Genomic DNA, 17,847 nt, shown 5'->3' with positions numbered 1-17,847 from the left:
AAAATCAGTTGTTTTGCAAAGTATTGAAAATCAGCTGTTTTGCAAAGTATTAAAAAATCTGCTGTTTTGCAAACTATGATAAATCCGCTGTTTTACAAAATTTAAAAATCAGCTGTTTTGCCAACATTTGAAAAATCAGCTGTTTTGTATACAATTTTAAAATCAGCTGTTTTGCAAATTATTAAAAATCTGCTGTTTTCCTAACTATTAAAAAATCAGCTGTTTTGCTAACCTTTGAAAAGGCAGCTGTTGTGCACACTTTTGAATAAACAGCTGTTTTGCAACTTTAAAAAAAATCAGCTGTTTTACAAAATTTGAAAAATCAGCTGTTTTGGCAACATTTGAAAAATTAGCTGTTTTGCAAACAATTTAAAAATCAGCTGCTTTGCAAACTATTGACAAATCCGCTGTTTTACCAAATTTAAAAATCAACTGTTTTCCCAACATTTGAAAAACAGCTGTTGTGCAAAGTATAAAAAATCAGCTTTTTTGCAAAGTATAACAAATCAGCTTTTTTGCAAAGTATAAAAAAAAAATCAGCTGTTTTGCAAAGTAATAACAAATCTGCTGTTTTAGAAACAATTAAAAAATCAGCTGTTTTGCAAAGTATTGAAAATCAGCTGTTTTGCAAAGTATTGAAAAATCTACTGTTTTGCATACAATTTCAAAATCAGCTGTTTTGCAAACAATTTAAAAATCAGCTGCCTTGCAAACTATTGACAAATCCGCTGTTTTACAAAATTTAAAAATCAACTGTTTTCCCAACATTTGAAAAACAGCTGTTTTGCAAAGTATAAAAAAATCTGCTGTTTTGCAAAGTAATAACAAATCTGCTGTTTTAGAAACAATTAAAACATCAGCTGTTTTGCAAAGTATTGAAAATCAGCTGTTTTGCAAAGTATTGAAAAATCTACTGTTTTGCATACAATTTTAAAATCAGCTGTTTTGCAAATTATTAAAAATCTGCTGTTTACCTAACTATTGAAAAATCAGCTGTTTTGCTAACCTTTGAAAAATCAGCTGTTGTGCACACTTTTGAATAAACAGCTGTTTTGCAACTTTAAAAAAAATCAGCTGTTTTACAAAATTTGAAAAATCAGCTGTTTTGGCAACATTTGAAAAATCAGCTGTTTTGCAAACAATTTAAAAATCAGCTGCTTTGCAAACTATTGACAAATCCGCTGTTTTACAAAATTTAAAAATCAACTGTTTTCCCAACATTTGAAAAACAGCTGTTTTGCAAAGTATAAAAAATCAGCTTTTTTGCAAAGTATAAAAAACAGCTGTTTTGCAAAGTAATAACAAATCTGCTGTTTTAAAAACAATTAAAAAATCTGCTGTTTTGCAAAGTATTGAAAATCAGCTGTTTTGCAAAGTATTGAAAAATATGCTGTTTTGCTAACCTTTGAAAAATCAGCTGTTTTGCACACTTTTGAATAAACAGCTGTTTTGCAACTTTTAAAATATCAGCTGTTTTACAAAATTTGAAAAATCAGCTGTTTTGGCAACATTTGAAAAATCAGCTGTTTTGCAAACAATTTAAAAATCAGCTGTTTTGCAAAGTATTAAAACATCAGCATTTTTGCAAAGTATTACAAATCAGCTGTTTTGCAAACTATTGACAAATCCGCCGCTTTACAAAATTTAAGAAAATCTGCTGTTTTGCCAACATTTGAAAAATAAACTGTTACGCAAACTATTGAAAAATCAGCTGTTTTGCTAACCTTTGAAAAATCAGCTGTTTTGCAAAGTAAACTTTAGAAAAATAGCTTTTTGGTAAGTATTTAAAAATCAGCTGTTTCACCAAATTTTCCCATCATTTGAAAAATCAGCTGTTTATAAATAACTTTAAAATCAGCTTTTTTGGAAAATTAAAAAAAAAATCAGCTGTTTTGCAAAAAATAAAAATCAGCTGAAACAACATTTTATTTCTAGGACGCTAGGCTATAGCAACACAATCCAGTAGACTTCCCATCCCATTGTAAATTTTAGAGCTAAATTATATGTAGAAATTAAAAGAAAACAATACCTCCAGTCACAGAAAAAATGAATTTGTCACCTCACTGTTGTAAGGCACAATACTCTGTCAATATACTAGTTTTAGAACATTGTGTATGTCAGATCTGTGTCGGTGTTTGTTTTAAGACAGTTTACTCTATTGGCGAATTTAAAATTTTGCCTTCGCCTTTCTGAGATTTTATTTGTGACTTATATATAACACTATAAAGCTATAACAAAGATTTATATACAATATATTATTGAACTTGGATTTATAATATAACTTAATTGTAATTTTGAAGCAAAAACTGTTCTAATAAATATATTTTCAGTATTTTTATGTGTTTTTTAACACGAGTTGAATTTTGTAAAAGAATACTGAAAGCTCTTCAATGCAAAGTTACAAACCCCGAAAATCTTTTTTTATCTATTAGAAAAATATTTTGGTATTTAACACTCATCTTAGTATATACCAAAGTGGCTAATAATTGACTATCCAGCTGTCCATTGTGGTCAATAGATTATACAAAGCTCGCCATCTCTTGGTACAGAGCCTGATGCTCTTGCCTCTAACAGGGTTTTCCACTTCAAAGAGCTGTTCAGTAGAGGAGAAACTCTGGATATTGATGTGCTATGATAACCTCACGGATATATCTTGTCAAAGAACGTGCTTATACATGTTTACAAGGATTTGTTACGGAAAATTCAATTAGCACTCCAAAAACGAACAATTTGCACTAATAATTCATACAAATTGCATTCGTGTGAATTTCATACAATGTGTGCTAATAAGCGTTTAAATTTTAAATAAACATCATCAACATCAAGATAATAATCACAAACATAATCAGCATCATCTTTAACATTGGTTGGTTTTAAATTACACCATCAATAGTACCTTTTAACTTCAGGACAGCTACAATAAAACGTTTTCTTTATTCAAGTGGTTGCGACATTTCCACCTTTTTTTGCCCGATTAGCAGTACGATAACTTCAGTAGTTTAAAGAGAAAAGGAACAAATCCATAACACCTGGAATCTAATACAATCAACATTAATAAAAACCCTCTTATAAAATAAGGAACACTTCGTATAAAAGGTCCTCGAAGATATTCGTCACGAACTCTTTAGTTATAAAACAAAAATATCAGGTAAGGAAGATAGTCAGGCGGAAAGCGTTTTCATGTTGACCACTCTACCTGTGTAGTAGATAGATGGAGTAAACTGTATTGGCTACGACAAATCGTCTGGTAATTTGTAAAACTGATAACTTACTTAAATAATATTGACTTTAGCTACTGCTTTTTAACTTGCAATAAGCAACAATTATGGCAAAAGCTATATCTAAATATAAGTCAAAGCTATCACTCACTCACTGACTAATTCATCACTTATTCTTCAACTTCCAGACCAGCTAGAAGGTTGAAATTCGATATACTCATTATTCAGGTCAAAATAGTTTTCATAGTGATTTTACAAAAGGGTTACGCCGTAAAAGCTTCAATGTTATTCTTATGGACACTCTATATAGTTTACCAACTACGATAACCACTATGGTTCACTGAATAACCTTTGTTTTTCTAGCTGAGATAAACTCATCCTACAAAATCATTTCACCGTGCAATCTTTACTGTCCTTTGTTTTACCAGTGTCAAAAGCTATGTTTGCATTAATTTGACTCTTGTTTGGTTTGTAAAAAACTGAGAACGTTTGTTCTGGTTCGGCATGATGATAGTTTCAGGAACTATTTGTTTCGAGAATTTGTATAGTGCAAGGCAAAACGATTGTCGAGGATTTGATCCAAACTTAATTAAGACTATGAATTGCTTGAGAATAATAAAGAAGACAAGGTAATTCTCCACATAGTTTTGAATAAAATGTATAGTTAATACGATTACAATTTGTTTGGATTAATTTAATTTTAACGACTACTGAAAACCTGAGAATCTCCTATTAGTCCTTATTAAACTTGTTGACGATTTCCAAGAACCTTTTGAGAAATAATAATTCCGTGAAAAATGCACAGTCTGATACATTTTTAAATGGAAAAGCGTATGTTATATTACGTTGGATTGATCTTGCTTACCTTTAGTAAATAAAACGGAACACTCAAAACAGTATGCATAACTATTCTACAAATTCAACGTAGCATCATTATTAACTATGATTAAATAAATTGTTGTCAAGTAAATGATTAGCTATAGAGTTGACTGAACTTAAAGTAAACATTATTGTCACTATCAAAATGTATAAGTAATGAGCCACAAGTTACATAAATTATCATGTATGATGTATAACTCTGAACACAGTAGTTTGCAATAAGAGTTACTGCATACTTCATCAACTACCATGAATAATTCTACTTGACTATTCACCACGCCTTATAAAATATTATCCAGATGAAATAGGGTGTTAGTATCTATGGAAACAGATTAATCTAGTATTATCGTAACCATTTCTCTTTCCTTTTTTCTCAAAATTAGAAGATTTTAGTGGTTGGAAATTCTTAAGTGGTAAGGTTTATGTTGTAATTAATTCAAATTTGAAATTAACAGTTTGTTAAATGTAATACTTCAAAATATTGGTTGTGGAAATGCCAAAATTTGATTCCTTGATTATTTTTTATTGTGTTTATTAAATACAGTAGCAACAATAATAATTCTTTGACAGTGACAAGTAACTGGTTGAAAACGTTTACAGAATATATCATTGAATGCTGTTTGGATTTAGGTTCAAAAAGAAAACTTTTTGTGATTAAAGTAATGTTTCTTTAACTACATGAGCCACAAAGTGCACCTACACGATGATAAGGTATGCTTTGTAGGTAATTAATTTAATGGCAGGTAACCTTCATAAAATAACGCTAGACGGAACTACTAAAATATGTTACGGCTTACATCCCTATAAAATACATTTATTTATTTTTAATAGTTAAAACTTAGAAAAAAACCAGCCTGGTTTGATTATGGGCTTCCTTGAATATAATATCTGCATAACAGTACATAGCTAACTACAAAAGAATGTTCAGGGTTTTGGTAAGTGGATGGATGTTAAAAAAAAAAGAACAACAGTCAATATTCTCATTTGTCTTTTTTTACTGTTTAGAAAAACAATGGAGACAAAAATGCAGCAGCATGAAGTACTGGATAATAGCTCAGACATATACAGGTGTAAGCTTAAAAACCAAATAACGGAAATGAGACGAACTATTGAAGATTTGAAACAAAAGGTTATCGAACAAAAAGAACAATTGGGGAAAGAAAGACAGGAAAATGATAAAATGATAAGACAGCAAGAGATGTTTAGGAGACAGTTGGTAAGTGAATTTGTAAAAAAACTACATACTCCCTAGTCTGTTGGGGTTCACCACCTCGGACTCTACGCATCCCTAGGGCTACAATATTTTACATTTATTTAAACAACGTCGTGCATAATTTTTGGACTAATTGTTGTCACAGGATTCAGAACAGAAGAGGGTAACACTTGTCAAACATATCTCATTCTCTTGACAGTCCCTTTATCCTGTTTCTTGTTTTTATAACCTAACAAACTCAGTGGAATGTGATTGGCAGAATATCTCAACGTTCAAACGGAGAAAGAAATACATGTAAATTCCTATCATATCGTATTTATAAAAGTCATTTTTAAATCTACGATTACTAGAGATTCTGCTAGTATTGTAGTTTTGATTAATCCTACTTTCTTTCCTTGTTAAAACATTGGCTTGACATTTGTTGTAACCTCAGGGTTAAATTTGGAATTTGTTTCTTCATATTTATGATACGGAATAATATTTCCCTTATAAACTTGTGTTACTGAGACGCGATTCCAAGACATAGCTGCCGAAGTGTTATGTCTAATGCATCTAACTTTCCTCTAATTAAAAAAGAGTAAATTTGTGAGCTAGTTTAGCTAGATAACTACTAAGCAAGAAGTTTTGTGAATTAGTGAGCTCCTAGAATTATGCGGTGTGACGAAAAATACATCTTTGGTCAAACTTTTTTTACCTCAAACTTCGCTTTCGCCTCAGCAGTTTAAACTTGAGCTCGTTTCAAATGGTTATCTTAGACCATAGTGACGCAAAGCCCACTAATATACGTTTTAATTTTTTCACTGTGTAGGTAATATTAACGTACAATTTTTAAACTTAGAGTATAACCTTAGCACTACCAATCCTTGCAAAAATATATAAGCTATGTTGTTCATTATATCTTATGAATAGTAAAACCATAGGCCTACTCATTGCATGTGGGATAGAACTCAACCATGCCAGAGCGAATAAGAGAGTTGGTATTTTACACTTATAACAGAGTTCTATACAATACTATGTTAAAAATCTATTAATATTCAAAATAATGTTACAGAGCACCTTCCACCTACCCCACTGTCCTGTGCTGAACTCTCCTCCTTGTCCAGTCCATTCTAGACTTCTCAACTACCAGGAGCAGACTGTAGTAGTGAAGGACACAGATCTCTTTGAAGATAGTAAGGGTACGTACGTCTTAAGAAATGTTTCAATTTATTGCGATGCTACTTTTAAAATGGCGATGACATTTTTTTACCTATTTCACACTAAAATCCCTCTAAAACCCAATGAGGTATTTGTTAGATTAAAAAACCTAAAGTTTACCAATTAAGAACTAGGTAATTGATCGTTTAAACGATTTTTTTCATAATTTTAGGTACATGATCTCAAGAGAGATTTTACGTTTTTTCCAATGCTTAAGTATTGGCATATTATTTTATAAGATTAGAAAATCTTACTTTAATGCAACAATATCGCTGTTCCCTACAGCGTTGAGTGTTGTTACCAAAACAAATTAAACTAGGTGGCGTTTGCAGAGGCATCCACAAAATTGAGCGGAGTCATCAAGGGTTCATATTATATTGTTTTTGTCATACTAAAGTAAAAACAGTAGTTTTGAATGCATGCGTTGCGGGTCTAAAGTAGCATTTTTAATATTTAGGGAGTAAAAATGGTTTTTTAGCCTCTATGGAGTAAAAATCAGCTGTTGTCAACTCAGTTGTAAATTTCGATTGTAAACAATTGCATGTATCGAAAATTCAATATGTATCGATTCCTGCTTCGTAATCATTTTAACATACAGTCTACAGTCTCTTCCCGTAGCATTTTAGCATCGCAGGTACATTAATCCATTCCCAAACTCAACACTGCTCACCTTTACTACTTCCTTCACCACACCCTACGTCGTGGACCTGTTTCCCTCTCTTCCCATAGCATTTTAGGATTGCAGATACATTAATGTATTTGCCAAAGACAGTTCCCACACTCGGCACTGCTAGCCTTACTACTTTCTTCACCATTTACTACGTCGTAGACTTGTTTCCTTCCTTTCTCGTAGCATTATAGTATTGAAGATACATTAATCTAACTGCCACAGACGGATCTCACACTATGCTGATGCTCATATTTTACTACTTCCTAAGCCACTTCCTACGTCGTGGACCTGTATTCATCACTTTCCATAGCATTTTAGTATTTTAGATACGTTACTCTAATTGCCACAAACATTCCCACACTCCGTACTGCTAGACTTTACTACTTCTTTCACCATTTCCTATGTCGTGGGCATGCTTCTATTCCTTCTCATAGTATTTCAGCATTGCAGATACAATAAAACTGCTACAAACGGTTTCCAGTTACCATACTCCACACTGCTCACCTTACTACTTCCTTCACCAATTCCTACATCGCGGACCTGTTTCCCTCCCTTTCCGTAGCATTTAAGGATTGCAGATACCTTAATCTAATCGTCATAAACAGTTCCCACACTCCGGACAGCTTGCCTTGACTACTTTTTTCACCACTTCCTACGTCGCGGACCTGTTTTCCTTTCTTCCCAAACATTTTAGGATTGCGGATACCTTAATCTAATTGCCACAAACAGTTCCCACAGTCCGGACTGCTTGCCTTTACTACTTCCTTTGCCACTTTCTACGTCGCGGACCTGTTTTCCTCCCTTCCCATAGAATTTTAGGAATGCAGATACCTTAATCTAATCGTCATAAACAGTGTCCACACTCCAGAATGCTCGCCTTTACTACTTCCTTCACCACTTCCTACGTCGCGGACCTGTTTTCCTCCCTTCCCATAGAATTTTAGGAATGCAGATACCTTAATCTAATCGTCATAAACAGTTTCCACACTCCAGACTGCTCGCCTTTACTACTTCCTTCACCAATTCCTACGTCGCGGACCTGTTTTCCTCCCTTCCCATAGAATTTTAGGAATGCAGATACCTTAATCTAATCGCCATAAACAGTTTACACACTCCAGACTGCTCGCCTTTACTACTTCCTTCACCACTTCCTACGTCGTGGACCTGTTTTCCTCCCTTCCCATAGAATTTTAGGAATGCAGATACCTTAATCTAATCGTCATAAACAGTTTCCACACTCTAGACTGCTCGCCTTTACTTCTTTCTTCACCACTTCATACGTCACGAACCTCAAGCTAGTGTCGTCAATTGATTATACAGGGTGATTGATATAAGTGTGCCAGCCGTTTTATTAAAAAACTATAAGAGATATCAAAAAAAGTTAAATGGTAAGTGCCTTGGATTTTTTATTTAAAAAATTGTAGTCAAGTCAAAAAATTTATGTTAGCCGCCATTTTTCCAATATGGCCGCCAACTTTGATTTTTCTTACGGAACACCCTGTATTTTATGATGTATTCTGGTAGAAAAGGTAATTTTAAGACGATTTTATTCTTGTGATTTTTTTCATAAACCTTACCGTTTTAAAGATAATAATGGTTAAAGTTTTGAAATTTCTGCATGAGAAAGAGTTTCGATAAAGGCCTAAGCAAGCATGCCAGCTGTTTTGCTCGAAAACCATTCAAAATTTCACAACTTTAACCATTATTATCTTTGAAACGGTTAGGTTTATGAAAAAATTCACAAGAATAAAATCGTCTTAAAATAACGTTTTCTACCAGAATACATCATAAAATACAGGGTGTTCCATAAGAAAAATCAAAGTTGGCGGCCATATTGGAAAAATGGCGGCTAAAATATTTTTTTTGACTTGACTATAATTTTTTTAATAAAAAATCCAAGGCACTTACCATTTAACTTTTTTTGATATCTCTTATAGTTTTCTAATAAAACCGCTGGCACACTTATATCAATCACCCTGTATTTATGATCCATACCGTTTCTGTTCTAATATATGTGGAATAATGCTTTCAGCTATTTCTTTATCTACTGCATTCAAAAGTCAACAGCTGATCATATGTATTTGTTTATGTGTCAAATATTGCTTCCATAAGGATTACATTGAAACTTTGAGACCCAGGGGGGCGGATTCCTGAGAGACTTTTTTAACGCCATATAGATGTTGGCACTCACCGATATGGTCTTTATCACCATGCAAAATTTGAAAACGATTGATTCAGCCGTCTAGGAGGAGTTTGCGTATTACGAAATGCATAAGAGTCGACGTGTAAGAGCTTCGCTCGCTTCGCTCGCTCCGCTCAATAAACTGTTTTCTTTCCTAAGAAACATAAAAAGTAGTTCAAGTTCGGTTATGCATAAGTAGCCTACGATAACGATATAAGGTGACGTTATAAAAACTTAGACTTTGCACTAGACACCAGCAGTAGTGCTAGACACCACTTAAGTATACCATTGAATGTTATCTCTATTATCTAATTTTTCTGTGCATTATGTGACTTGAAACTTACGTCACCATAAAAGGAAATCATTGTGAATTTCATTGTTGCACTACTTAATAATTTACTACTAGTTTTACGTATATGACTGTTGTGAGAAAAGTTTAAAACGAAGTATGGTAATGATTTAACTTCAATTTACACAATTCCATGATAAATGCAGGTATAACTCGTGATGTCAACGATTCCCCAGACTTTCCAAGATTTGAAGGCAGTTTATGCAGCAATATAGTGAGGAATATACAACTACAAGCCGAGGGGTCGTGTGAGGACTTATTTGCTGTGAGGGACAGTTCCACCCCCACCCCCTCCCTAACGTCATGCGATGACGTCACTAACTTCACCTTGTTGTTGACAGACAACTGTCAGAATCGGTTGAGAGAGACTCAACGTTCTGACATCACTGGAGTACAACGAAATGAGAGATGATGAAAATGTTGTAGTTTTTAAAATTGTGTTTGAAAAATATAAATTGCTGTTTTTTTAAAGAGCTGAAAGTCTTCATAATTTTCTGTTAATATGTTACTACTAAGCAAACGTCACACAGTATCACCAAACAGATCTCATAGATTATAAGATGTATTTATGAGGAATTTCCTTTTATTTTGGAAAATATGTTTTGGAAAATAACCCTAACAAATAGAATACTGTATATCGCTGGGAATTTGCATACATTATTCCTTTCATATTAGTCTTATGTGACTAATATTCTAAATTACTACCACTGATGAAGGATTTTAAAAAGTCAACTTAAATTAGACTGAAATATACTAAATGTTTCAATTATATGATGGCACAAAGATTCATGAACAATAGAAATTGTACTATAGTTTACAGGAGTGTGTTACTAGCCTAAATGTTAGTTAGAGCATAAATGAAACATACTCCTAAAGGGGTATGTTTTATCCATGGTTAGTTAGTGTAGTCCGGTGGCTTAGGGCTTTAGTTTACGAATACCGTTACGTGGCGGATAAAAGCACCAAATTTGGCATGAAGGTACCTTAGGGTATACTTATCAATTTTAGCCTAGGAGCCCTTTTGAATTCCTAACAATTTCCATACACAGCACCAAAATCCAAAATGGCCGACAAATACGTTCAAAAATCACGTGGGAATATATATTTACGAGAGACTACTATTATAAATAACAAAAATGCACTAGATTATTGTGATGTGTTGATTAGGTAGTTGAACCGTATTGATTCATATTTGTACCGCATACGCATCAAACGTCATAACCGTAAACAGCTGTTTTTCATTTTTTGAGACGCAGTTAGTGTTGCGTTCTATTGTTGCAGTTTCTTGATGCTATGTGTTACGTTTTGCGGTATACTGATGTGTTTACTACCATTTTCAGCTAATATTGTTGATTTACAATATTCTTTATTCTATTTCATATGACATTGTGGATACAAATTATATTAAATAATTCATGTAACATGGCAGTTTATATCTTATTAGTGTTAACGAATCGGTACAACCCATCAGAGAAGGTGTGATTGCAATCTGTATTCACTGCTTGTTTGTATTGAGAAAATTGCATTCCATTCAAACATAATTAAAGAAAAGTTATTTATATTTGAATAATCAATTTAGTAATCCCAAAAGCAGCTAATAACAAACTTTCAGCAAAATCGAGATAAGTTTTGCAAACAGGCATTGCTCGTATTAGAATACTTTACAGGGTGTCCCGTTTCTCCTATGACAAATTTTACCAGGTCATTCAAGAACCCAAAGGAACCAAAAATTATAACATATCATGTGTCCTATCTCAAACCGTTATATCTCAACATCCTTTAAATATACAAACTTCAAACTTGGTACATGTATTACATCTAATAAGACCTTTGTATGGAATATCAAGTTTCTACTTTGTACGATTTTAACCGTTTGACCGTTTTAGGCCGTTTGTTTTTTCAAGCTTAATATCACTATATGAATATACATGTTATATAGGCTAGTAAATACGATTTATTAAGTAAAAATACACACAGATAGATAGACCAAAAACGGTTCGAGAAAGTACATATGTTATATTACATTTGTTGCTTGTTTTGGACTTCCGAAGTTAGCTATAACATGCTATAACCTGGTAAAATTTATCATAGTGGAAACGGGACACCCTATATATTGGGTGTTTTTATGGAAAGCAATGTTTTTATCTTTGTTTTATTAATTTTCTTTTACTAGCCTTTAACAAACCCAGACTGTTAAATAAATAGATTTTTTGTAATTTATTTATTAACATTGTGCAGTGTTACAGTGTTATTAAATTAATAAAATGTTTTGGGTGTTTATGCAAACTTTATTTAGCTGAAAAAGTTAAAATTATGTTATGTGCCTTTTTTTTACCAAAAATGAACTTTTCACAAGGAAAAATGCTAGCATTTTTAAAATTTTTCCTAGACAAGACAGTATATTTATAATTATTACGGCATTAAAATGTTTTGATGTTCAATAAGTAAGCAAAGTGCCAGTTGACCAAGCCTAGCTCGGTTGTAGTTATTTGGGTGTAATAGTTAAAATAAAACAATATTTTAAACAAACATTGTATAATTTGAAAAAAAAACTTTTTATTACAAACCAAAGAGTAATAAAGTTAAGTTAAAGTGCTACTCGCACAGAATGTTTCTCCCCTATAGTCATTGAAACCCGTTGTTCGAATTTTACTCTCACTAAAGACAGTATATAAAAATATGATACAAACAAAATCATATTAGTTTTAGAGCGACTTGTGACAACAGTTCTTTGCTTTTTCGATAGTACTTCTAAAGAAATTGAGATTCGGTCTGTTTTATTCATTGGGATTTAGCATATCTACGGTAATATTTTTATGCCAATTAAAAAACCCCAGATGTAATTAGTTTACTTGGAATGCCTCAGTACTTCAGGGATAAAGTTTTGGTGGGTGAGGGATAATTAAAATAATCAGTTTTTGATCGGAAATATTTCCCACTATATGGAGTAATATTCAGTGTAATATTTGCTCAAGAGTTACAACTGATGTTTTTTCCTTTTACTTTCTCCCCCTATACCATAGTATATGGAGAAAGTATTGTTTTCGTCAAAATTTTCGAGTTTGAGTTTTGAGTGTATATATTCGTTTTGGGTCCCCCTGGACCCAAAAAAGTGGTTTTCGAAGTGATGTCTGTGTGTGTGTGTGTGTGTGTGTGTGTGTGTGTCTGTGTGTCTGGATGTGTACAAAGCTAGAGACCACACCTGTGGTCCGATTTCGATGAAATTTGGTATGTAGGTTCTAATCCATGGTATCTCGAGGCGTTTTTTTCATTTTATTAAAATTTTGATTTTTAATGGGGATTTTCCCATAAAAACCCATAAAAAACCGGAAAAATCGGATTTTCTCAAAAATGGCCCGAGCGATTTTGATAAAAATTTAGTATGTTGTAGCCCTTTAAATTCTGAATGAAATGGTACAAATCCCATATCTGTAAAAATTACGGTTCAAAAGTTATGGTCAAATATGTTATTTTCCCATAAAAACTCCATAAAATAACGAAAAATAGGATTTCAGAAATAAAATCCGGTTTTGATTTAACATAGTATGTTATAGTCCTTACAGTTTTGATAGATTTTTTTTAATTTTTTAGACATTTTTATTTTTAATGGGGATATTCCCATAAAACCCCATAAAATAACGGAAAAATATTATTTTCCCAAAAATGGCCCGAACGATTTTGATAAAAAATTAGTATGTTATAGTCCTGTATATTCTGAACAAAATGGTACAAATCCCATTTCTGTAAAAATTACGGTTCAAAAGTTATTGTAAATTATGTCATTTTCCCATAAAACCCCCATAAAATAACAGAAAAATCGGATTTTCCCAAAAATGGCCCGAACGATTTTGATTAAAATTTAGCATGTTGTAGTCCTTTAAATTGTACAAATCCCATTTGCGTATATTTACTCTCACCACTTACATATGATAAAGGTTTTTGACAAACTTATGGGAGAAAGTATGTGTCAGAATGCTGATACCGTTTATTTACTTTATTTTTTTATTTGCTAGTATACTGTGGATGGCTTGTTATAAACACATGTGAGTAGTGACGACAACTCTTTTGTTTACTTTTTCCTTGTTTTTATCCACCAACAGTTACTTAGCAACCCATAAGACCAATATAAAATTTTTAAATGAGTTGTGTAGCCATAACTACGAATTTTCCTGAGGTAGTGGCCACCAATCACGTTTTCAGGAGTATAAGTCTATGGGTTACAAAATTTATTCAAAATCCTTCTTCTGGATTCCAACATATATATTGCAGACAGACATAGCTCGTATTAGAGAGTAGGATAAAATATCAAGCTTTTCAAAATCAGATTCCAAAATGTAATACTAACTAATAGTGTATACAATAGAAAAAATATAACTGCAAAAATCCTTTGTAACCAAAGTAAATTCCTATTTCAATGGTGTAGTGTTTACCATAGACTAAATTACTCGATTTTTTCCCAGGACAACTAAACGTGGATGTTAAATGGGACCGATGTGTGATCGTTTAAGCGTATGATTAAGTAAATACCACATAATAAATATGTCATTTAGTAAATATGTCTTCAAAACAAAACTTTATTACACAAGAATTACTTGAAAATTGGAAGACCAATAAAATGGAGACCAACAGAAATTTGGAAAATATATCTAAAAAACAAAAAATAGATAAATAAAAGGAAACAGATCTAAATGTTGACATATGATACTAACCAAAGTCCACACCGAATGTGCAGTCAATTGGTTTGACCATTTTTGTGCAATGTCCAGTACAGGTTTCGTTACGAAAATACTCACACACATACCCCACCCACTTGCACGCAGACACACATACGATTTTTTTCATACAATTTAGTATATCTCCGGTTTGTATTGTAGAGTCTTGGTTGGATTTAATTTGTATTTTAGAGTTAACCGCAGAATGGATTGCTTAAAAGGTAGTTTTTGTCGTATTTGTCGGCCATTTTGGATTTTGGTGCCGTGTATGGAAATATTTAAAATTTCAAAAGGGCTCCTAGGCTAAAATTTATTAGTATACCCTAAGGTACCTTCATACCAAATTTGATGCTTTTATCCGCCAGGTAACGGTAATTACACTAAGCCACCGGACTTCCATTTCTGGCACACCAAATAAATTAAAGGAAAGTAATATACAGTAAGATTTGACAATGTTGAAATTACAAAATGTAACTATTTTTTATAATTCGGTCGGTAACATATGAGTAAATTTTAGGCTACTCATGGAAAAGGTATTCTAATTTCGTAATAATTAGACAACTAAATATTTTCCAAAGACATTCAATTGTGTAATATGTATTGTATTTTTATAAGGAACAAAAAACTTAAATAATTAATTCATTTCAAACTTTGAGAATATATGCTGGCTCATATACGGACTATAATGAGTATTGAAAGGGTAAGGAGGAGTGGAGAAGGAACATCGCGTTGGGGGTTCCCAGGTAAGACATGCCCTTATTGCCTCGAGACGTCACCACTTACATAATACATGTGCTCGAAAATCATGTGTCTTATGTCAACCTAAACTTATTACTTTAAAAGGAAAAGCGGTATCACATTGAAATGGCTTTATGTCATCCTTACAAAATTATTTTGAGGCAATTCGGAATTTATTAAATAACTTTATACTGTAAACAGATTTATTGAAGGCTTTAGGGTATACAAAGTGCTCTTTAAGGTAGCCTATATAAAAAAACTAAGATTTCCAACACAACAAAGCACTTTTTTCTAATTTGTAAGCGCGTATGATGATATCTATCTTCGTTTTTAGCGTCCCAGATTTTGGCGCGGGAAAGAATGTCAAATGCCCTGAATGTAACTACTAATTTACAATAAATTAATTTTATATTTTGGTTTTTACCAATTAGATTTATTGGATTTATTTATTATGGTTCCTCCACGAATAATATATTAAGTGTTTTAGCTGATTTTTGGGCTTATTAAAAGTTGTCCAGCTGTTGTTTCAAAGGCAAGGTAAGGTGGAGGGGTGAAATAATTGCTTCAACTACAACCGCCTTAATTTTGTGAACGGAGATTAGTATTTTGGTCTTGAATTCTAAAAGAAACTAAGTTTAAATAATGGAGATACCTATGCATTATGTGGTATCCTTGGAGGTGTCTTGAATAACGTATCACAAGAGGTACAAATCTGCATCAGGAGAATTCCAGGGATAAAACAATATTTTACGAGGCCAGAGATGTCTTGGAACCAGCCATGCATTTTTATCTTTGATTCTGTGTGACAAGTCTCATCTTATCTTAACTTGTATCCTTAAGAGTTGTGCGTTGACTTCACAAATTGACATTTTTGCTAGTTACTTATAATAAGTTCCTATAATAATCTAACTGTGTGGATCAATTCAGTATTTTAAACTGAAAAACAATCATATTAGTTCCACAAACGACATGCCATACCATAATGTTCAGAAAATGTTAGTGGTTTTAGGGGAAGCGGTTCCATCCCCTTCAACTAACCTTGCCTTCTGAAACAACAGCTAACAGTTGATCAGCTGATTTATTCATTAACCTAAAAAAGGTGAAGGGGACCTGGGAAACCTTACTCTTAAACCGCAGAAATTTTAGAACGTACTAGCATTGATTATTAGTCAAAGATACTAGGCTACATGGTTAACTGTATGGCCAAAACGTAAAATACAATCAAACTCTATATTGTCAGTCAACAATACAGTAGGCCTACATAATTTAGATTTTAGAATTACTAAGATCGTCAGTTTTCTTGGAGCATTTAGAATAATTTTAATATAAAAATTAAACTAAAACCCAAATGATCAAAGATAGCTTAAAATAAATGTTGAATCGTCAAAAGTATAAGCATACCTCACTAGATCGAACTGCCGACCTTTTGACTGTTATGCGAGCCCACAGAAAAAAAACTGTTCTGGTGTTTGATAACATCTAAGATGTAAAATATTACATTACATTTTTTGACAGTACAATAATCGTAAGAGCTCAGTTTAAATAGTGTAAACTTAAGAGTTACAATTTAAACGTCAAAGCAGCAAAGTACCTTTTCTCTTTTTTTGACAAAGTAAATGAGAAACTGTCAAACCTTATGAAGCAGATGATATAAACAGTCAGAAACGAGCCACTTACACTGGGATTGCAATAACATGGGACTAATGGAGACTTTTTCAACGACTTGCGACTTTGTTCTCTTGTTGTGTTTTTGACAACAGATTCTCAGATATTACATTTGTAGCTATTAGAATGTGTCTCGATAACCATTACAATATCATTCGTGTAAAAATTAAATTTTATGCTAAGCGTTTGTCTGTTTTGAAGGTCTTTGTTAATTTGCAATTGGACTCGTACGACAAAATCGTTAACATTTTAAACGAAAAATCGTCAAATGATAAGATAAATTTTTAGATCAAACTTATAGTCGTTAAATGTAATTTAAGGTTTGGTTAGTTTCGCCTTTAAACTGTAACAAAATTTAGACTTTCCAAAGTTTTCAACATAATTATTGAATTCTTCTTAATATGTACTACGTACAGAAAGTAGCCATTTTAGATGACAGCTGATATTAAAGAAAACAATTGTTTTTATGCTATAATGTAAAGCATGAGAAAAACGATAAGCTTATATACCCATGATTTACTTCCCTTGCCCTTAATTAGTTCCCAATTCGCCCTCTACCTGCGCTAGTGTTTCTTTCCCATATGTTTTTAATTTAAATCAGCTGTTTTTCTTGTTAAACAATATAAATATGTATACATGCATAGCCAATAAAATTGGATTGTATTGAAAACCTTCGTGTTAGATTTAATAAAGTAACAAATTGTGAATAGTTTCCAGTAGATTAAATCGATACACGTAAATATTTAACTGTACATCGGTTTATAGCTTGCTTGATATAGCTTTTATGAAGATATTTACACAGAATATTTAGTGATGTAGCACATGTTTCGGTCGTGGAATAACTGTTGGTCCCCTGCCCAGAACATTGCAATGCTTGTAGGTCGTATTTTTACAACAGCTTTGCCTGTGATACTTACTTTTAGATGAAAATGTCACAGTTTTCCATATCTTAACGTTATTAAATTAATTACCTCGGTTCATTTGTTTAGTTTGGTAGAAAATATCTATAGAAGTATTATAAACA

At 32.5% G+C, this 17,847-nt stretch overlaps 1 protein-coding gene across 1 annotated transcript; it reads left to right on the top strand.

The window, feature by feature from the left end:
• The first annotated feature begins 4,427 nt into the window (after positions 1–4,427).
• LOC129003369 (uncharacterized) lies at positions 4,428–10,120 on the top strand. The gene is made up of 4 exons (XM_054431661.1): positions 4,428–4,510; positions 5,103–5,313; positions 6,362–6,488; positions 9,855–10,120. Exons 2-4 carry the CDS (start codon positions 5,110–5,112, stop codon positions 10,118–10,120), a joined length of 597 nt encoding a protein of 198 aa, XP_054287636.1. The 5' UTR covers positions 4,428–4,510; positions 5,103–5,109.
• The last annotated feature ends 7,727 nt before the right edge of the window (positions 10,121–17,847 follow it).

Source organism: Macrosteles quadrilineatus, unplaced genomic scaffold, assembly GCF_028750875.1.
Source record: "Macrosteles quadrilineatus isolate MER2022 unplaced genomic scaffold, UCM_ALF_1.0 Scaffold_9__3_contigs__length_116548681, whole genome shotgun sequence".
NCBI classification, from domain to species: domain Eukaryota; kingdom Metazoa; phylum Arthropoda; class Insecta; order Hemiptera; family Cicadellidae; genus Macrosteles; species Macrosteles quadrilineatus.
This window is presented reverse-complemented; position numbering and strand designations above follow the sequence as displayed.